A 22,754-nucleotide genomic window follows, 5' to 3' on the forward strand; every position below is an offset into this window, starting at 1 on the left:
TAAAAATGATATTTAAAAAAAAAAGTAATAAAATTATATAAATTTTAATATATAATTAAAAATTTCAAGAATAAGAGTGTTTAAAAATAAAAAGTAAAACAGATAAGGGGAGTCCATGTCTTGCCAAGCAAGACATTATAGGTATGAAGTGGTTGGGTTTTGAGCCCAAGGGCACTTTATGCACGCGTTTTAAAACTTTGAATATGATATCATAATATTAATATTTAGAATGATGTCTTATCAAAAAAAAAATATATTAATATTTAGAATGATGTGATTTGTAGCCTCACTAGGTGTTTTGTTTACCTTATATATCAGGACTTCATATATATTGTGAGCTACTTCTTTGAAGATCTAGACTATCAATAATATGTAAATGGTAAAGGATATTTGTTAAATTATTAACATATTTTATGCATTTCTAAAAACCATAAAGCTAAAAAAATGTTTTCCTATGTTACTTTCATTTTTTATTTTTGAAAAATGGAAAAAAAAGTTACATGATGTTAATTTAGTCATTCTTCATATGATAAATTAAATAAATAAAAAATGAAACTTGTGCTTTGGGCTTCCCATCCCAACATAATAGCATTTTCAAAACCCAACAATGGGAAATATGAAAATCATCTTTTAATATGAAAAGTATTATTATTTTTGTGTACTTTGAGCCCGTTCCATCTTTTGTGCCTATATTGTCCCTTCGTTTTTCCAACTTAGCATCATCCCAACCTCCATGTCACACTCTCTCATTTGGAAACTTTTTCTCATCTTTCTTCACTTTCGACAATCCAAAATTTCTCTCATTTCAATTCAGAAACCCAAATCCAAAACTTCAAGGCGGTGTCAAAACGCGCCTTGGAAGTTCAAGAGAATCTGAGAAAAACGAAAATGAGCTTAGGTGGAGAGAGTAAGTACCTAAAAATCGAAACCCTAACCTCCAAATGCGTCTTAAACTCGCAAATCTGTGTCCAAGATAGCTCTATCAACAAGAAATAGTACCAAACGTCTCTCATAGACCATTGAATCGACAAAACCCTTGAAGAACCAGAGGAAACAATGTAGAAAATGAAGCACATGAGACTCTCAAAGTATTGGGTCTTGACAAATCGGTCAATTGGTCCTTAACCGGGAAGAAAAGTCTACCGGAAGAGAGAGAATGTTTGTTCCATCTTTCGATCGGACATCGATCGGTTACCTTTGGTATTTTGGTGAGTGTACCTTAGGTACTACTTTAATAACCCTTAGGTACTAGCTTAATCTACTTTAAGTATTACCTTAACCGACCTTAGGTATTATCTTAGTTAAACTTACGTACTACTTGTGTGAAAAACTCAGAACTTCATTTGTAGATATTACTTACTTCATTTATGACCTTTAGAGCATGCTAATATGTAATTAATTAGTGTGGTCAATTGGTTCACCTTTGGTATTTTGGTGATTGTACCTTAGGTATTACCTTAATAAGCCTTAGGTACTATCTTAATCTACCTTAAGTATTGGCTTAATCGACCTTAGTAAAACTTGGATACTACCTACCACACTAATTAATCACATAATAACATGTTCTAAGGGTCACAAATGACGTAAGTAAAATCCACAAATAAAGTTTCGATGCTTCATATAGGTAGTACCCAAGTTTTACTAAGGTAGTACCTAAGGTTGGTTAAGGTAGTACCTAAGATAGATTAAGATAGTACTTAAGAGCTATTAAGATAATACCTAAGGTATAGTCATCAAAATACCAAAGGTGAACCAATTGACCACACTAATTAATCATATGATGACATGCTCTAAGGGTCATAAATGAAGTAAGTAATATCCACAAATGAAGTTCCGAGGCTTCAGATAAGTAGTACCCAAGTTTTACTAAGGTAGTATCTAAGGTCGGTTAAGGTAGTACCTAAGATAGATTAAAGTAGTATGTAAGGGCTATTATGGTAGTACTTAAGGTTTAGTCACCAAAATACCAAAGGTGAACCAATTGACCACACTAATTAATCACATAATGACATGCTCTAAGGGTCACAAATGAAGTAAGCAATATCCACAAATGAAGTTTTGAGCCTTCACACAAGTAGTACACAAGTTTAACTAAGGTAATATCTAAAGTAGATTAAGCTAGTACCTAAGGGATATTAAGGTAGTACCTAAGGTACAGTCACCAAAATACCAAAGGTGATTAGTCGAAGTTCGATCGAAAGATGGAACAAACATTCTCTCTCTTCTAGTAGACTTTTCTTCTCGGTCGAGGACTGGTCAAGGATCGGTCGATTGGTTCGTTGGGACCCAATACTTCGAGAGTCTCTTGCGCTTCATTTTTCTGCACCGTTTCCTCTGGTTCTTCAAGGGCTTTGTCGATTCAGTGGTCTAGTTGAGATGTTTGGTGCTATTTCTTGCCGATAGAACTATCTTGGACACAGATTTGCGAGTTTAGGACTCATTTGGAGGTTAGGGTTTCGATTTTTGGGTACCTACTCTGTCCACTTGATCTCCATTTCGTTTTTCTCGAATTCTCTTGGACTTTCAAGGCGCGTTTTGACACTGCCTTGGAGTTTTGGATTTGGGTTTTTGAACTTAAATGAGAGAAATTTTGGGTTGTCGGGAGTGAAGAAAGATGAGAGAAAGCTTCCAAATGAGAGAGAGTGACATGGAGGTTGAGATGATGTTGAGGATATTGAGCTGGAGAAATGGAGGGGCAATTTGGGCACAGAAGATGGAGCCGACTCAAAGTGCACAAAAATGATAATACTTTTCAAATTAAAAGTTGATTATCATATTTCCCATTATTGGGTTTCGAAAATGCTATTATGTTGGGATGGGAAGCTCAAAGCATAACTTTCCCAAAAAAAGAAAAAAAATGAAATGATTGTCTTTTAATCAAGGCGAGAGACATTATATATAATGCTCTCTATTTTATTTTTTGTTAAACAAATAGGTTCAAAACCATGCCATGCTTAATACAAAATATTTAATAATTTAAAATTCAAAATCGATTCAACTAGTATTAGAAAGTTATGTAGCTCAAAACCGATCGAATTAATAGTAAAAAGTCACTGACCTAAATCCATTTTGAATGAATGTTTATTTCTTTTATATAATCATAATTTTGTGATTTTTTTCTCTAGGTAAATAAGCTTCAAATTAAACAAAACATATTATGTTGGATTTACTAATAAATCTAGTAATTTTTAAAAATAATTTAAAACTCAAATAATGAACCAATAAATACAAAAAATTTATGGATGCAAAAATTGGTACTCTATTGCTTTTCTTTTTCATCAAATCATTTTTTTTCTCACTAGTGAATTTCAAATTAAGCGAGACTTTTATTGGATTTATTAATACAATAAGTAATTTAAAACTAAAAAGTATATATAATCGCAAAAAAAGTAATAGACAATTAAATGAATAACTGCAAAATAAAAGATTCATTAAATATATAGTTATGACTTTATTGTTTCTCTTGTACACATAATTATATTTTACGAATTTTCTCAATAAATTGATTTTAAATTAAATGAAACACATAAAAAAAAATTAATGAATTAAATTATCATTAAATTGTAGTTCAACAAATTTTGGGTTTGATAAGGGATAGGTTCTACCCATCAAACATGTGGCATGCAACTCAACTCAAAAGGTTATATGTGATGAAATTTAATTGCTATGAAATTAAGTCTTCAAAAAGGAATCAAATCAAACAATTAAAGTACTAATTAACCCATCAAATTTTGGGAATTTTAAATTGAATTCTTTAACTTTACTTATAAATACGTGTGACTTCTTTTGAGGGGAGGAGAGTGAAAACAACTTCATATGGGAAAAAAGATTTTACAAAGAAAAAAAGACTTCATAAAATTTTCTTACAAGTTGGAGAAATCAAAGTGCCATACATATGTTTTTTGTCTTTCAATAAAGTCATTTAGAAATAAATTATTCTAAACCTTCTATTAATCTCCAAAACAAAGAAAGTGTTTTCATTGTTGTCTTTCAAATTGTGATCAAAGTAAATGATTTAGAGAAAAAAAAATTCTTTTGTAAAAAATATTATCACTAAATCTATACTCCACAATTATTTTTAGTACAAAAGTTTTATTTGTATAATTTTTTTCTATTTTTTCCTTGTTTTGTAAGACTTTACAAAATTTATGCACACAAACACATAATTAACACTTTAAATTCTTTAATAAATATTTTAATTTTTAAAAATAATTTGAAATTCAAACAACTAAATAATTAATTATAATCCAACTAAAAAATTTCAGAAAAACTTAGCTTATGTATACCTTAAAAAATTAAACTTTATTTGTTTTTAAGTTCATTTAGAATACAATATTAATAGTAATTATTAAATTTAAATTATTGTTTTTTAACAAAATAAATCAATTATGCTTACGAGGATTTTAATATTTATATTTTTTATAATATTTTTTAAAAATATATAATTTATGATTTTATTATATATTACTATTCATATTTTATTAAAAATATACATTTTTAATAAAAAAATTATTTTTATTTTAATAAGATATGAATTAAATTTAGTTTATATTACATAAATTGAATTTACAATTTTTTATAAAATCAAAATAAAAAATTATTTTCAAAAACCACTTATCCAATAGTTTTTTATTTTTTGAAAAATGTTTTAAAATATCTCTTCTTAAAGACCCTTTGAAATCTTATTTATAAACAAGATTTCATCTTCATAGAAGTATTTTTAATTCCATTCTCATACTTACTTGGATTATCTAAACATGACAATGAAGAAAAAAAAGAATAGGATATATATTCTTAATCTTTATTCTCGAATATCAAACATGACCTTAAGGTGGTTGAAACACTATTTGTGGTCAAACACATTTCAACTATGAATTTTTTTTTTTACTAGCCTTAAACTCTTAATTAAAATCATTGAAAAAAAAATGTTTTTTTAACAAATTGTTTTGATTTAAAAAAAATAAAAATCGAGAGACAAATTTTACTTTCAAGCCAAACGGAGGGATACTTTACGGTGACGTGCCACGTGAGACGGCAATGGATAAAAAATCCAACGGCCCAATTTATATGGGAAAAGCCGCAGTTAAATAAGAGTGAAGAAGTGCAAAACGACAGCGTATGCCGGAAAACGACGCCGTAGCATCCTCCTCTGTGGAACGACCGGCATAGCCATGACTTCGGAGGGCGAGGGCCAAGCCGCCACCGTTCCTAAGAGGCGCCTGTCCTGCAAGACCTGCATCGACAATCTCTGGTTTTGTTACTGTATGTTTTTTTATTTTTTATTTCCATAAATCGTCTCACTTCAGTTCGTTCTTTACTTTCATTTCCACATCAACATTTGTATTCACAGTTGAAAATTTCGATCCTGTTTTCTTTAATTGATTTGTGAGAATGATAGGGTTTTGGTAATGTTGGGTTTTTGCTATTATTGGAAGTCATGTATGGAATTGAACAATTTAGAATGGGTGAAATCTTAGGATTGCAATCGAAGAATTTGATACTTCTTTTGTTAAATTTTGATGTTGAATGTTATTCTGTTGGTTTCAGAATCAAGAGTGGAGTATTTTAGTGATGCAGTTGTTGCTGTTGTTGTTTGTATTTTAGGCTTCTCCCAAATTGGGTGGATTGGGGCATTAATATTTGCATGAAATCCTGCAATGTAGAAGATTAAGGTTTGTTTTTTGGTGTTTTGGGTTTAGGAAACTTTGATTTTGGTGGTTTGAATTTATTAATGAAGAAGAAAAATGTGTAGAAATTGCTCAGTACATGTGGTTTGACCTGAGATATAGGAAAAACATCAGATTGGAGGGGAACAGAAGAAGTTTGCAATATAGGGGTCTCAAAAGAAAAATTCTGCTCGGTACAATGCTTTGAGTCTTTTGAATTCAGAGTGGAGATGCAGATGTCTTGGAACATTACATTGCCCCTCTTTCCAGAGTGTCTGAAAAATCACGTGGCACCATCTTCTCCTCGTGTTTAACCCTAATTAAAAGACAACTTTTGGAACACTGTAAGGAGAGGAAAAAAAAGGTGAAGAGTCTTGAAGCTCCTCTCTGTGTGTAGAAATAAGTATTGTACCCATTTGGGATCCTAAAATTTGGGATTCAATCAAGTGGGAATTGGACTTAAAATTCAACTCAATTGCTTGTTTCACCTATTTAGGTTCTGTTGGATCTTGGATGCACCAATTTTGTCTTCTAGTTTGCTCCATCTAATGCTATATTTTCTGTTAAATTGGAGACTATTCATTGCCAGCTAACATCACATACTCTTGGACTCATCATCCTGTGCAGTATTTAGGCTTACATCATTCTTCCATAAGAAACAATATGCATGAGCCATATATTCTCATAGATTCTTTGGTCCTAGGCTGTTTGCAGGTCTAATCTTCCCTCTAATAATAAGTATGTTGTGGTTCTTGTGGAAACCCTAGCTCTTGTACCAGAAATAAAGCAGCATGAATGACTACTTTTAGCAATTCTTAATATAAACCTTAAGGCAATGCACAATTAAACTACAAAGGAGTTAGAAACTGGATGATCTATTGCCAATCACTGCCATTATCTCCAAAATAACAACTAAAAATAATGAAAATTTGAGAATTGAAAGAGTGAAGAGAGTAGGTTTTGTACCCAAAATTGTTCCCAGATCCAACTAAATAATGCTCCAACGCAAATCATTTCCTCAAATTATTCCATAAATAACACTTTTGCAGCCTTTTGTAAGGTGAACCCTACCTCTCCAGAAAGGGAGAAAAAAATTACGGGGTACCTGGAAATCACTAAGAAGATAAGTCATGACTGTACAAGGAAAACATGTTTCGCCTGCTTTTCTTATTTTGCATGCTTTTATGGTTTTTTGTTTCGTGTCCTTAACCACCGTTTTCGGGTTTGTCTTTATTAGTTAATCTTTAAAGTAGTTAGCTCTGTCAAGCCCCTTGATTGGATATAGACTTACTGTGGACTTTTAGCATTATTATGTGTGGATGCATATTTCAAGTCATATACATGTATTAATGCCTTATGGTCAATCCCTGATCTCACAAGTAACTAGAATTATTTTGTAAAAACCAATTTTGATGGTGTTATGATGGTACACTTGTAATTTATATAGGCAGTTGACAAGTTCATAGTAATTGAAGGTTTATTAGATTTTGCTATAAAGGGACAAGGCATCTTCATATATGTCCTCTATGAAATAGAGTTACTGGTCAAAGTAAATACTCTTTCCTCCTTCGGGAAGAAGGATACATACCGATCAGTTGGAGAATATTCATCTCCTATAATCTGAAGTGGTAATTGAAATGTAATGGAATGCCTGACAAGGTAGAATGGGAACAAGCTAGCAAGTTTGGAATTTAATGCATGTACATGAAAGAGAGTGGTTGCTATATGTATCAAGGAATGTGAAAAGCCTTGGCAGTTGCAGCAATTTGTAGAACTAAATCAAAGATACTACAATTTTATTGAAGCACATCCAATTGTGCTGTCTAGTTACCTTTGCATTTTCTGAATATTCAGTTGATATTACTTTGTAAAAGAATATCCCCCTTGGTATTCTCTTGAGGAACTTCCATTTGTGTTATAGTGTTTTTAAATGGGGAACCACATTCAAGAGCATTTTGGTAAGAAAAACAGGGGATGTGTGCAGTGTGTTGGCCTGTTCTGGTTTTTTGGAATGCTGTGCTGTTCTTTTGACTGTTTCTAACTCTCTTTTCTGGCCTATTATTTGTTCCCTTGCATATGCTTTTAGCAATAAAGTTGATGAGCATTTATCTTCTGACAGCTCCAGTTCATCAAATGCAGCAGTATTATCGGCTCGGTGTTCTTGATAACTGTGCTGATAAATGGAGTTCTCTTCTTGACTGTTTAAGTCTGAAAACAAAACGATCTTCTGAGGTGCAGGTGGGTTGTTAAACTTAATTTACTTTAAAACTTAGGTTTTTTTTTTTTTTTTTTCTCTTTCTCTCATTGTGTTAAGGCTACCTACAATCTTAGAAATAAGGAATCTGGAAAAATGTTTGCATGGATTCATTATCTTGATCCAAGTCTTAATTCTTGGTTGTTTAGGTTTGAAAACAATAAATACTCCAGCAGTAGAAATTTTTCTGGGCTCCATTTCATGTTGATCTAAATTCAAATTTGGGAACCTCCCTTTTTCCTTGTGGTTAACTTCATGGTAGAGTTCTAATTCGATATTTTCCTTGGTTCTTTTTCTTTTATGGTTCTACCTCAACCTTTACCTCTGCACATATGTGGCAGAAACTGGTGGTTGGGAGTGGCCACAAGGAATTGCATCGTAAAAGGAATAGTTTCAATATTGTCACCAAGAAAATTGGTAGCTGTTGCTTTCTCCTAACAGCATTACTTCATGCTATTTACTTTGTGTTGTCAGCATGGTAACAAGTTGGGAGTTGTGTATGGGTTTTGACAGTGGATGCTTTGAATTTGAAAATTAATTGGAATAATTTGTTAAAGAAAAGGAAGCCATGACATTTATAGCATCTGTTTGGAATTTAGGAAATCAAGCTTCATGCTTGAAAAAATTGTGAGGAGAAGCAGGTGCTTTGTAGCTATGGGTCGGGCCAAGAAGGGCCCTGAACCTTCTAAGTTGCTGAGGCATAAGAATACCCATCTAGATGAAGGCCCTCTCTGGTACACTCTGCAAAGGAGCCTCGAAGTCAATTCAAAGCCCTTGTTGAAGCAATGTGAAGTTCAGAGGCGTCTCCAGAAGCTTCTGCTGCTCAAGATCAATCTTCGTCCTTGGAAGTGGATACGAATCCAGGTTCTTCTTCCTCTATTTTTTCTTTAGGGTTGGGGCTTCTTCTCCTTTCTCTCAGGGGGACCCTGGTTCAGTGGAACTGATAGAAAGGGAGGTCAAGGGAAGTTTCTGGATAGGTGGAATCCATGGTGATGGTCATTGTATGGGAGATAGGTCTGTTGAAGATGATTTTACAAGATGGGAGGATGATGGAGTTTCCAGCAAATGTTAAGAGGGACCTGGCAGGCTGGGTGGATGTGGGGATGAGGGGAAAGCTTGTTTTTGCAGAAGGAAATCTTGAAGTTAGCCATGATGACATGACCTTTTCTGATTCCGGGTGGTTCAAAATAGCAATTGATCGCTTTTCTAGCAGATTTGCAGCAATACCAGAGACTGGGTTCGAAAAGGAGATCCTAGCCCTGCTTAGGAGGAGTCAAGAAGAGGGGCTCCGACTTTGGGTTCAGCAAAGAAAAGGAAATCCACCAATGTGTCCACAACTACAAGAGTGCTTTGTAAGCTGGAAAGCTCAGTGAATTACATTGGTGGACTAAAGAAAGTGAATGGTGCCAGCAAGAATGGGAGGGAGATAGTATCAGTTGGTCAATGAAGCTTAAAATCCTATCTTGGAATGTCAAAGGGGTAAATGACGAGAAGAAACGAAAAATAATGAAGTATCTTATCGAAATGAAAAAAGCAGACTTAGTGTGTTTGTAAGAAACCAAGGTGCAGGAGATGATCCTGAACTTAGTCAAGAGCTTGGGGTAGGTGGGTTCTTAAAGTGGGGTGCTATGGAAGCTAGGGGAGGAGCTGGTTGTGTTGTAGTTTTTTTAGGGTAACAGGACATCATTTAGAATCGATTGAAATGGAAAAAGGAGTGTTTTCAGTATCATGTTGATTCTGAAATTGTTGATGATAGTTTTACATGGGTGTTCACCAAGGTTTACTGGCCAACTCAGGGGAGAGACTGAGAAAAGTTCTGGGAAAGTTGGGGAATATCAAAGGGCTATGTGATTGGTGTTAAGGAGGGGATTGATTTTATTGTAGTCAGAAACATGAGGGAAAGAAGGAATTGTGTAAGGCTGTCTTCAGCTGTGAGATGCTTTTATGAGGTGATAGGAGAGTTGAATTTGTGCATTCTTATCTAATAGGGGGTCCATATGCGTGGAGAGGAGGCATGAATAATCAACTTTCATGAAGATTGGATAGCTTCCTGGTATTGAGAGATTGGGAGAACCATTTTAGTAATTTGTTGCAAAGTTGTTTTCAGAGTCTAGTTTCTGATCACTTTCTTATTTTGTCGGATGAAGGAAGGATGAGAAAAGGAAAAACACCTTCAGGTTCGAAAATAGGTGGCTAAAAGTGGAAGGGTTTAAAGAGCAGCTAGAATTGTGGTGGATGAGTAATAACTTTAGGGGATTATTCAGCTTCATTCTTGCCTGCAAGTTAAAAGCTCTAAAAAGAGATCTAAAGGTGTGGAACAAAAAGGTATTTGGGAAGGGGCTTCTAGGAAATAAAAAGTTTTAGCCCAATTGGTTATTGAGACTTTAAAGAGAAAGAGGCAATCCTATCAACAGAGGTGGGGGCTCGGAAAAAGGATGCTGAAGAATTCAGCAAGTGGGCTTTGTTAGAAAAAATTGCTTAAGCTGAATGGGGTAAGGCCCTCAGAAGATCCTGAATTGGAGAGAGAGAGAGAGACGGGGGAGGGAGGGGGGGTGGTAAATGCTTTTAAGAATCTCCTATTAGAACCAGGAGATTGGGGACCTAGTTTTAATGAGATGTGTTTAAATTCTATTCAAAGGGAGGAGGCAAGGTGCTTGAGAGAGATCTGTTTCAGAGGAGGTCTTTGAGGCTTTGATAGGATAATCCAAATATTGTTGTATTCTCTTTTTTGTTTGTCACGGCAGAGCAGTGGCTGTGAAGATTAAAAAGATAAAAGAGAGCTTCCCTTTGAGAATTTGCTTGGCATCATGGATATTGGGCTCCATGATTTTGGCCATTTGGGCCTTAGGATTAGGAGAAGCTAGCTGAGTTGCACTATGACCTAAAGCAACACTCTGCATATGCAAACCTTGTGAGCCAGGATCTCAGGCCTATAGGCTCAGTCTATTAACAACACCAAAAAATCAGCCTGTTGTAAGAGAATGCGCATTCTGAACTTCTGATGAATCTTACACGTGACCAGAGGACACAGGAGATTCATCTTTCTTCTTAATCTGGTCAAAGCAGGCTTGGCACAAGCCTTGTATGAGTATCCATAACCACCCAAAGAAGCATCCAGCTCCAGCCATCTCGCCTAGACCTTTAATATTCCAACTAGGTGATGAAAAGTCAGGTCCATCATTGAGATGCATAGGGTGCATATCCCTGAGTTCTGTGTCTCAAGTAGTACCCTCTAGTTTCTCTCGGAGGGGAGGGAGCCAACCATGACCACTGCAGTGGTTTCCAACATTTTGGTCACCTCAGAAAACCCCAGGCATTCACCTGATGATGGCAGTGGTTTCCAAATTGTAGCTGAACAAGATACATTCACTTCAACTGTGGGAGAGAATGGCCATATATTTTCACTTCACAGTTGCTTCATTTTGTAGCTCTTGATTATGTCTTTTGCTGGATCCTGGAGGTAACAGACCTGATGTTTGAAATGCAGGAAATTCTGGAAAATCGTGAGAAAGACAAGCCTCACATCTGGACTTTTAGGACTTCAGAAGAATCCTCATCTCACTGGAAGGAAGTGTTTGGACATTTAGACGACATGGAGTGACCAAACCCCAAATTTATTTTATTTTCTTGCTCTTTTTCCTTGGGCAGAGAAGGGACTGATTCTGTAGCCATCACTTAATTGGGCAACCCATTATTTTCGGCTTTATTTTTCTACTCTATTTCATTCCATTTTCATTGTTCTGATTTATAACGTTTAAATATTAGTATTTTTTTTTCCCTCAAGTTGGTAAAAATGTTTAAACTATTCTTACCTCTATTATAAATATTGTTAAAATATAATTTTTAAGAAAAAAAAAAGTTAATATTAGAATATTACTAACTGATTTATTTCTAATTTAATTTAAATCATTTTATCAAATATGGTAAAAAATAATTCACTAAACTTTTCAAAATGAGTTTATTTAAGTGTGAAAAGATGGTAGAAACTAATATGTAGTTCATGTCCAATAAGAAAGGGAATAAAAAAAATTAGGGTTTTAGTAGAAAAATTTTTAAAAAATAAAAAATGAAGCAAAGGCTAAAAAAGGGAATACCCACAAATTGTATTTTTTTTTTTATAAAAAGTTGAAATGCTAATATTTTTTTTCTTAAGTCGATTTTACAATCGGATTGTTACTTATTTTAAAAATATTAAAATTGTCCTTATATCTTATATAATCATCGATAAATATAATTTCTAAGAAAAAAATATTGAGTTTTAATAATTACTTTTACTTCTATTTCTTCCTCTCCCTAAACATAGAAATTAACTACAATTTTAAACACGGCATAAAACTCTTCTAAGTTTAATATTTTTCATACTCCCTTGAAAGTCTTTTGATTTATAACTTTCCATATAACTCATATTCTCTAAATTCCTCCACAAAATGAATAAAATATGTTATATTATTTTATGTGTACAAATACATTATTTGTTCTACCATAGCAAAATGAGAATATAATTATGATGAAAGCCTATTTATGTAATTTTACATGTTATGTTTTTTTTCAAAAAGGTCCCACCAAGAAAATGTATTTATATAGAATTTTTCTATTTTGGTTATTTTTTCTTAATCTCTCTCCACACATAAAATTAAAAACTTACAAATTGATATTAAATCTCAATTCTTGTATTAAGTTATCTAAATTAATTTCCTTGCATTCAAATTACAAATACCTTATTAATATGAATAGAATTTGAAGTTGTCTCCTATGTTTTGAAGTCCGTTTAGATTTTAAATTATTGACAGTGGTATCAGAGCTTGGTCAGAAGGATGGGTTAAAACAAAAGTGAGCCTGAGAGAACTGTGAGAGAGAGAGAGAGAGAGTTCGTGAGACACAAAATTTTAGTAGTAGCTTCTTTGTTTTGTGTTGCAGCAGCAACAACAGTGAATAATGGCCTCTGATAATTTTGTGTAGCCAACGATTTCTTGTTTTGATGGTTATTATAACCATTGGAGCATGCTAATGGGAAACCTTTTGAGGTCTAAGGAGTATTGGCAGGTGGTCAGTATGGGAATAGAAGAACCAACAACTGGTGTGGTATTGACAGAGAAACAGAAGACATATTTGGAATGATTGAAGCTAAAAGATTTGAAGGTAAAAAATTATCTCTTCCAAGTAATTGATTGCTTAATCTTGAAAACAGTTCTTTGCAAAGAAACCTCCAAGCAAATATAGGATCCTATAAAGAAAAAATATAAGGGATCAACGAGAACAAAGAGGCAATAGCTTCAAGGATTTCGGTCTGAGCTCAAAACACTTCGAATGATTTCAGGAGAATTGGTTATGGATTACTTTTCACGGACGATGGCAATTGTCAACAAGATGCAGATTCATGGTGACAAAATGATAGACATTACAATAATAAAGAAAATTCTTCGATCAATGACTTTGAAATTTAATTCTGTTGTTTGTTCTATTGAAGAATCAAAGGATCTTGATGAACTTTCAATTGACAAATTGCAAGGATTTTTGCGTGTTCATGAAAACAAATTTGTCCATCAAGTCAAAGAAGAGTAAGCTTTAAAGTTGTCACTTAATAACAATGTTTTCAGAACCAGATCAATAATTGAATTGGATGCAAGACATTAGAATATATATATAATTGTAAAATTTATTAATATTTTATTTTTTATATTTGATATTATATTATCACAAAACAATAATAAGGATTAATATAATTGTATTCATATATTTAATTTTATTAAATATAACATATATAATATTTAAATGTGAGAAAGTATTTAAGATGAAAAAAAAATTATATTATTTAATTTTATCTATATATCAAAAGTTATATATTTTATTATTTTAAATGTTAAGGTAGATATTTATGTTTAATTAAGTTTTATAAATAATGAAAGTTTAAAAAAGTTGCACATATTATTTTTTATATATGCCAAAGCTAAAAAAGAATCAGCAATAGCATGGTGGTTCTCCTGCATCTTTTATATCCTGGATGTCTACGCCTTTCCATGTGTGAATTCCATGTTGATAGTGTTCCATGAGAATGAGAACAAGATTGAACCAGGTGTCTCATTTGTGAACACAAGCTACAATAAACATATGTGTGGTAGTAAGTCTTTTTTTTTTTTTTTCTCATTTAAATGAAGACTTTAATACCAATGTGAGTTTTGGTGATTGTTTTACTGTGAAGGTTGTCGAAAAAGGTGACATTAAGATAAAAACCAAAAATGGTTTTGTGGAAACAATTTCTAATGTCTCTTATGTTCCTGATTTGAAAAGTAATTTGTCGAGTGCTAGTCAATTGCAAGAAAAGGGTTATGTTATTACTATTTAGAAAGGAGCTTGTGAGATATATTACCCTTTAAGAAGAGTAGTAGCGATTGTTCAAATGATTTCAAATAGATTATTTTTATTACAAATAAAAAATGTCCAAACTTACTTAAAGACTAAGGTGACTGATCCGTCATGACTTTGACATTTTTGATATGGTCACTTGAATTTAGTGGATTAACAACTTTCCAACGGTCGATGTTGATCTAGTTTCATGTTTTCATGAAAAAAAAGATATGTGATCTTGTAGATACAATTTGAGAGTTACATAAATACTTCAAATCATTATAAATAATGGTGAAATAAGTATAAATAAATAAATACAATAAAGGTTATTACTTGAGTCATGCTATGTTCTAGAATATGAGCATGATACTCCTCATTTGATATGTCAACTTGTATATGTAAATTGAGGGACTCATCTTGTAAGGTGATATTGCTATTCAAATTTTGTATTTGATTACATCTTTGGCCATTTTCAAATTGTGTGACATGCACTCTTACATTTACCAAATCTTTTGGTTTATGTAGTTTGGCCTTTAAGCCACCTAGGTTCCCTTTATTCTTCACATTATTTAGATCCCAAAAAAGGTAATTCTCTAGGTTCATAGAATGAGTGTTTGTGTTTATGCCCATTTTTGAGGATATGTGATCTTCCCTTTCGGATGTAATATTGAAAATCTCAATAATTCTACATAACGTCTATCTATTTGATGTTTGGTATATATCCATGAAACCTTGATGTATTTGTGAAGCAAAATAAACCATCTTTTTTTCTTAGAGAGCTCAAAGCACCAAAGCATATGGATTATGAAGCATCACCACTTTCACTTTGCTTAGCATGATTTGATTACATCTTAGAATTTTTTTTTTAAAATATTTTGTCCACCTTTTCATGGTACAACTTGGGGAATTATCTTCTAAATGTGTCATTTTGATTATAACAATTATATGTGAACATGAGAATCTATTAGACTCAAACTTTATGTATGTGCATTTCAAACTTTATCCCAACACTCACTCTTGTTTCTTGACTTTAAACTAATGAACTAAAAGGGTGGGGTGGCATTAAGCACTAAACCTATATGGATAACCCTAGATCATAGGTGCATGCTCTTTAGTTATCTAGGTTCACTAGATCTACATAACAAAAGCGATAATAATTCAAAAACTATAGATCTAGGGCTTAAAAAAATATACCTTTGATCTAGATGTTCCTAGACCAAAATCCAAATGAAGAATAGGATGATGTAGGTCTCAAATAATTTGCAATCTTCTACCTAATAACCTCTCACTTGGACTTTGACATGTAACAATGGTGAAATTCTCTCTATAAAAATGGAGGCCAAGGTTCTTTGTTTTGGAAGATAGAATGGATAAAGCCACAAGCCTTAAACTCATAAGGGGGTTTATTGAAGCCAAAATATGTGCTCTAATGACATATATATGATATGATTTATGCAATATAAAAAGCTCACATCATCCAACTTAACTCAAATTGATGTTAAAACCTTAATTATGGATCTAACATGTATTTTGAGTTTAATTTCAAGTTTGAAAGAGAAAAAGAATACAAGTTGCTAAAGTCACTTTCATCCAAAGTAGAGTATAAGATCAATTATGCTTGAAGAGAGATTCAACACTAATAAGACATGAGATTCAACAATATGACATACCTTGAATTTGACATGATTTTTGAAGCACTTTCCAAGATCTTTTTTGGGGCAAGCTATATATGGTTTTGAAGCTTAAGAGTTCAACATTTCAAATGATGCACAAATCAAAACTAAAACAAATAAGTTATGGCCATTAGAAGGCAACTAGGTAGAGTTGAAAGACCATTTTCAAGTTGAAATGGTGATTTCATAAATTCAACTTAATTTCAAAATTTATTTTGAAATTTTGCTCAATTTTGAAATCACACACTACTATGGAATTTCACCTCATCTGCCTCAAGAATTGCATCTTTGGCACTCTATTAGCCCTAAGTGAACCTTACATGATTAGAAATTTATATTTTAGTAATTTTAGAACAAAAAGAGGGAGAAATTCATATGATTATTTTGATATCTAATTGATAACCTGTATTAATATTTATTTATGAAGATATCCATTTTTTTCTAGATGAATTAGATATAACTATTTTTCCAAGCAAGATTGATTGTGATCATATTATATTGTTTTATTGGTTTTTTCCCACACACTGCTTTTCACATGTTTTATTTATTAAGAGTATGCAAATTACATGTTCTAGATTTCAAGAATTTTTTAGATGCGTTGTAGATATTGAAAATCAATTTATAGGATGTTTGGTTGAGATGAGTGACATTGATCAACAAGTTGTAAACTTTGTTTGAGAATATTAGGAGATTTATGTAATCATTATTTTGTCAAAAAAATTGCTAGAGAAGGGGAGATTGTTAGTGGATTAGATTATTTAGATTAAGTTGACAATTTTATTCCATCCATCTTGGTTTTAGGACTATATGTACTTTCTTGTGATTTACATATATTTTGAAGATTCAAGGTTGCTAACAAAATCAATCTAGAATTAAACAGGTATGTATGATTGAGTTTATTGAAAATAATAATATAAAAGACATAGGATGGACTTATATACACAAAAATTGAGAATAAAATTAATTTTGAAAGAATTTTAAATTGATAATTTAAAAAAGAAAATATTTCTAAATATTTTTAATTGAAAAAAATAAAATCTTTTTAAGATTCTTAAATTTCCTAAATTGTTTTTTTTTTTAAAACATCTTTCCAAATCCCTCAATGGTCTCTGACCTGATGGGTTTCACATCCTCAAAGTTTTTGGGAGACTTTGTGGGTGGTTTTCCATGTAAATGGTTGTCTCTTTGTGCCATTGAACTTTTTTATTTTGTCTATAATACTTAAAGAAAAATTTAAAAAGAAAAATTTGAGCTAATAAAAAAAGAGCTACCTATTTGCCACTAGGTATTTCATAAGCAAGTTCTAAACTTTCATAATATAAATCATATTTTTATTCTTTGTTTTAAGTTAAAATGAGAGAAATCTAGAACCACCTACCTTTGTGTCAATCTTCAACCTAGACTTTGATCTCATTACTCTGTATCTTTAATGTGGTCCCATTGCATTGTACCTTATTAATGTTATTGCTTTATACTTTGGTCCCATTATTTAATACCTTGGTCTCCTTTGTTTGTAATCTGGTTTCATATATTTGTCATTTCATTTAATACTAAAATTTTATTGGACAACTGAAAGGGTCCAAATTTGAATTTTAATTTGTATTAATTTAGTGCTATGGACTTTTCCAAAATTTGTATTAATACATTGAACGAGCTAAAAGACCTGACATCGGTTCCTTTGCCCTCCAATACTATCCAGCCACTAGTATAAGAGCGTGACACCACCGCAAAGCCCTCGAAACATCCCTTTTTTCTGTGTCTTTGCAGTAACTGCTAGTTAGTGATGGAGCAAACTGAGCTGGTCTTCATCCCATTTCCTGTCGTCGGCCACCTTGCGTCTGCACTGGAGATTGCAAAGCTGATTACTAAGCGAGACCCCCGATTCTCAATCACGATTTTCATCATGAAGTTTCCGTTTGGGTCCACTGAAGGTATGGACACGGACTCTGATTCCATACGTTTCGTCACACTTCCTCCTGTAGAGGTCAGCTCCGAAACGACCCTGTCTGGTCACTTCATCTCTGAATTCGTCAAAGTTCACATACCACTCGTCCGAGACGCCGTCCACGAGCTCATTCGCTCCAACTCGGTTCGGCTCTCTGGGTTCATTATTGATATGCTCTGCACCCACATGATTGACGTGGCCGATGAGTTTGGGGTGCCTTCCTATCTCTTCTTCTCTTCCGGCGCTGCTGTTCTTGGCTTCCTGTTACATGTTCAGTTCCTCCATGATTATGAGGGTTTGGATATTAATGAGTTCAAGGACTCGGATGCTGAGTTGGATGTTCCGACTTTTGTTAACTCAGTTCCGGGTAACGTCTTCCCTGCTTGGATGTTTGACAAGGAAAGCGGAGGGGCTGAGATGCTTCTGTATCACACAAGGAGATTCAGAGAAGTCAAGGGTATTCTGGTAAATACATTTATTGAGCTTGAATCACATGCCATTCAATCACTTTCTGGCAGTACAGTACCCGAGGTGTATCCCGTTGGACCCATACTCAACACCCGAATGGGATCTGGTGGGGGTCAACAAGATGCTAGTGCCACCATGCGTTGGCTTGACGATCAGCCTCCATCGTCTGTGATTTTCCTGTGCTTCGGGAGCAGGGGAAGCTTTGGTGCGGATCAAATCAAGGAGATAGCATATGGGTTAGAGCACAGCGGGCATCGCTTCTTGTGGTCCCTTCGCCAACCTCCCCAAAAGGGTAAAATGGAATTTCCAGGCGGCTATGAAAATATTGAGGAAGTTCTACCAGAAGGATTTTTACATCGGACGGCTAGAATTGGAAAGGTGATTGGATGGGCTCCACAAATAGCGGTTTTAGCCCACTCAGCTGTTGGAGGATTTGTATCTCATTGTGGATGGAATTCTTTGCTAGAAAGCATATGGTATGGTGTTCCAGTAGCCACATGGCCAATATATGCAGAACAACAAATCAACGCATTTCAAATGGTGAAAGATTTGGAGTTGGCGGTAGAAATTAATATTGATTACAATAAGGATCGTGATCATATTGTAAGTGCTCATGAGATTGAAAATGGATTAAGGAACCTAATAAAAACCAATAGTGAAGTGAGGCAGAAGAAGAAAGAAATGCAAAAAATAAGTAGAAAAGTCATGATAGATGGTGGATCCTCACACTTTTCTTTAGGCCATTTTATTGAAGACATGATGGACAGCAAAGTGATGAAAGGGAAAGATGCATTGTAGGCTCCAATTAACTTATCAACGGCTTTATTTCAATGGTCAAATAATTTGTTAAGCAATTTGACTTTTCAAACTAAGAAAGGTGTTCTCTCTTTCTTATTTAGTGAAGACGTTTACAAGGGCATGGATTTAGTTGTATGTCAATCTCATTGATCAATGAATACACAATTGGATATTTTCCTATGGGGAGCTGGACTAATAATAAAATCAACCATATGCTTAAAAATCTACAAAACCTATTGAATTTGTTTGATTGGAATAAATAAACATAAGAAGCTTTATAAGAATTTGTTCAATTGAATCACTAATAGGGAGAACCCTCCATTTGAGATACAAATTGATAGAAATTTAATTAATTATTAGGCAATATGTATCTTATTTTCTACAAGCACGATGCCTTAATAACAAATTAATGGTCTCAAACTATTTGATGCTTTGGTATGAATTTAAGAAATTAACTATAGGAAAGAGTAATATCTCATCAATGTAGATCAAGGCATCCAGGCATGGAAGATATTAATATATAGACTCAAAAGATTCTAACTATAGCCTTTTGAATTAGGAGGTAGTTGTTTTGAGTCTTGTAAGAAAGAAAATAAAGACAAGGAAGATGATTGGAATGGAGATGATGATTTAGAATTAAAGTTTTTTTAGCTTTGATTATGGAAAGAGTTAATAGCAGATGATTTCTTTTTTCTTTTAATATGAAAATGATTACCTATATTAATGAAAAATAAATACATATGGATATTGATATTTCAAATAGTTTCTCAATCATTTAAAGATTAAATTGGACGAGATATATTGTAATGAGTTGCTTCCAACCATGTGATTTTATTTGCTTGGAACCCAAAGAATTCACAGTTTAAAATGCGTTCATAAAATTAAGAAGAGTATATACATATGTGTTATTCATTGTGAGATATTACAATTACTCCTTATGCAGATACGACATTCTCCAACTATGTAGATATTATCTGTTTTGAACCTAAAGAACTCTGACTTTAAAATGCATCTATAAAATTAAAAGAAGTACATACTTATCCAATGTGGGATATCACAATCGCTTCCTATGCAAATACAATATTCTCATTATGGGAGTCCATTTGTGTGTTTATGTATGTGTGTGTGTGTCCTATGAGATTGCAAGGTCAAAGAAACTTTTACATTAGAGTGGAAGATCGACTTTGATACCAATTGTAATGACTTACTCCCAACTATATAGATATGTCTACTTTAGGCCCTAGAGGCCTTCATAACTTTAAAATGTGTTAATAAAATTAAGAAAAACTCATATATATATATATATATATATATATAGTGTTAGAAACTTTTTCCCTAATTTTATGTGAAATAAATATCACATGTATTTCCTCAGAATGTTGATTCCAAGTAGATGCGCAAAGAAACCATTTGGTATTAAAAAGAAAAAAAAAATACATGGATGGGAATATGTATTAATATTTCACTTTTGACTCTTGTTGTAACACCCCATCGTTATTGTTAGGGGCAAAACTGTAAATTATAATAAAATACAAATTAATTAATTAAATAAATTTAATAAGGTATAAATGTTTTTTTGCATTAAAAGTCTAAGGTATAAACTAGATTTTGTTTGTCTTTTCAATTTAAAAAAACCCTATTACACATAGACTAGAAAGATTTGAAGGATAATGTAGGACAAAAAATTTGGAGGTTTAGGATTTGAAAATCAAATTTTTAGGTAAGATTTTAACCCTTAGGTTAGTATTTTCAATTCATTAATTAGTTTTGAGCACTTTAAATATTATTTGAAAAATCTCAATCTAGATTAAGGGTTGTTTATTTAAATTTTAAATAAAAAAGATTGAGAATTTATGAACATATGTTGATTTATTGAAAGAGATAAGAAATTTTGAATATTCATTTAGTAGATTAAAAATAAATAAATAAATAAATAAATGGATAAAAATAAATCTTGGATTTTGAAAAATAAATAAATGTTTTGCATGGGCTTAGGATATTGAAAAAAAAAATATGGATTTGGGATGGTAAATGTGGAACGACATGAAAGAAAAAAAAAATACAAAAATTCTTCAAAAATGTCCACCAAAAGATGGATAAAATTTCAAAACTCTTTAATTGGTTTTAAACCTAAATTTGAACATATTAAAGGAAAAGATAATATATTAGCATATTGGTTAAGTAGACAAATAATTAATAATGTTAATAATATTAATGATTGATTTTATGATTACAAGAACATGGCTCAAAGAAAACCTACTAAACCTAGAACCTTCCAATATAGAACCATATGTCTGAACGAAGTGTTGAATCCAAATATGCGGTTTAACTCTTTATTTTCTCAAAACCTTTTTGAAGAACATAAGGTTATTGTAGATAATTTTTGGTCTTTAAAACCACAAAGCTTTTCAAACCAAAATTTAGAATATGCTTATGGAAAAACTGTGTTAGCTTTAACCCAACATTTACAAAACCTTCAAAACCAACTGATTGCTTTAGAAACCCAAAAATTTCAAAACATCAAAATCCAAGAAAATCAGGCAAAACTGATAGAAGATTTGAAAACCAATACAATGTCAACCAATCAAACCAGTTGTTCGAACAGTCAACTTGAAGTAATTAGTTTAATTAAGAAATCAACTTTTCTGATTGAATAATATGAAAAACTTCTTGTTAAAAACCTAATTGGAGTTGATAACTACTTTTTAGTCGAAACCTTTTTCCTACAAACTCAATATAACAAAGTGTTTAAAAATCAAGAACTTTTGTATAAACATTTTAGAACCAAAAACCTCGGGATAAAAATAGGGTATATGGCATATCATGACCCTGAATTTTTCTTTGTTATATATTTAGCTTACGTAAATATGTCTGTTATAAATAGAGAAAATTTTTATTTAGTACCGTAGCTCATGGATCAGGGAATTTTAAAAAATGTTTTTTTAAACCATATATCTCAAATCCCTGAAAATTTCCCAGAAAAATTGAAAGATATTTTAACTTATCTTTTTAAAACCGAAAAACAGATAGATATTTCTTTTGAAACCATTCCACCTTTATTTCAAATCGATGGATCATTAGTACCAGCCCCTATCATCATGTATATATAAAACATAATAAAGAACCACTCATCCCTTAACAAGAACTAGAATGGGAAATGACCCGTTCAAATGAATTTCCACAAATTTTTTACTCGCTTTAGAGCTTTTCAAATCTATGATCTTAGACCAACCCAGAATAAATTATTTCATCTTATTGGTGAAACAAAAACCATGTCTATATGGAGAGTCAAACCTTTAGAACACATTATTGTTCCAAAACCTTTTATTACTTCTGAAGAACAGGATTTTATAACCGAACTCAGTGTAGATATGCTAGAACCATCTTCCTACCTCAACGATGACACATTATTTTGGGAAAACTTGGACGATGAAAGTTATCATAATTTGTAAAATGCAATGGAAGGATGATGTCAGCAATGACGACAATGAAGTAGTAAATGCATCTCCAACTACACAAATTTAATAGAGCAGTAGAAGTTCAAAAAGAAGGCCATGTACAAGCCAAGTATTCGGCATGTGACAGAAATAAGAAGAAAAGGACAA

General features: G+C 32.5%; 2 protein-coding genes across 2 annotated transcripts; both read left to right on the top strand.

The window, feature by feature from the left end:
* Positions 1 to 5,041: 5,041 nt before the first annotated feature.
* Positions 5,042 to 11,703, top strand: LOC100242881 (uncharacterized protein C227.17c). The gene is made up of 3 exons (XM_002276107.5): positions 5,042 to 5,262; positions 7,786 to 7,904; positions 11,408 to 11,703. Exons 1-3 carry the CDS (start codon positions 5,172 to 5,174, stop codon positions 11,519 to 11,521), a joined length of 324 nt encoding a protein of 107 aa, XP_002276143.1. The 5' UTR covers positions 5,042 to 5,171; the 3' UTR covers positions 11,522 to 11,703.
* Positions 11,704 to 17,576: 5,873 nt separating this feature from the next.
* LOC100261789 (anthocyanidin 3-O-glucosyltransferase 2) lies at positions 17,577 to 19,270 on the top strand. Its single transcript, XM_002273502.4, has one exon. It carries the CDS (start codon positions 17,722 to 17,724, stop codon positions 19,147 to 19,149), a length of 1,428 nt encoding a protein of 475 aa, XP_002273538.1. The 5' UTR covers positions 17,577 to 17,721; the 3' UTR covers positions 19,150 to 19,270.
* Positions 19,271 to 22,754: the final 3,484 nt, after the last annotated feature.

The sequence above is a fragment of the Vitis vinifera genome, chromosome 12 (assembly GCF_030704535.1).
Source record: "Vitis vinifera cultivar Pinot Noir 40024 chromosome 12, ASM3070453v1".
Taxonomy (NCBI): domain Eukaryota; kingdom Viridiplantae; phylum Streptophyta; class Magnoliopsida; order Vitales; family Vitaceae; genus Vitis; species Vitis vinifera.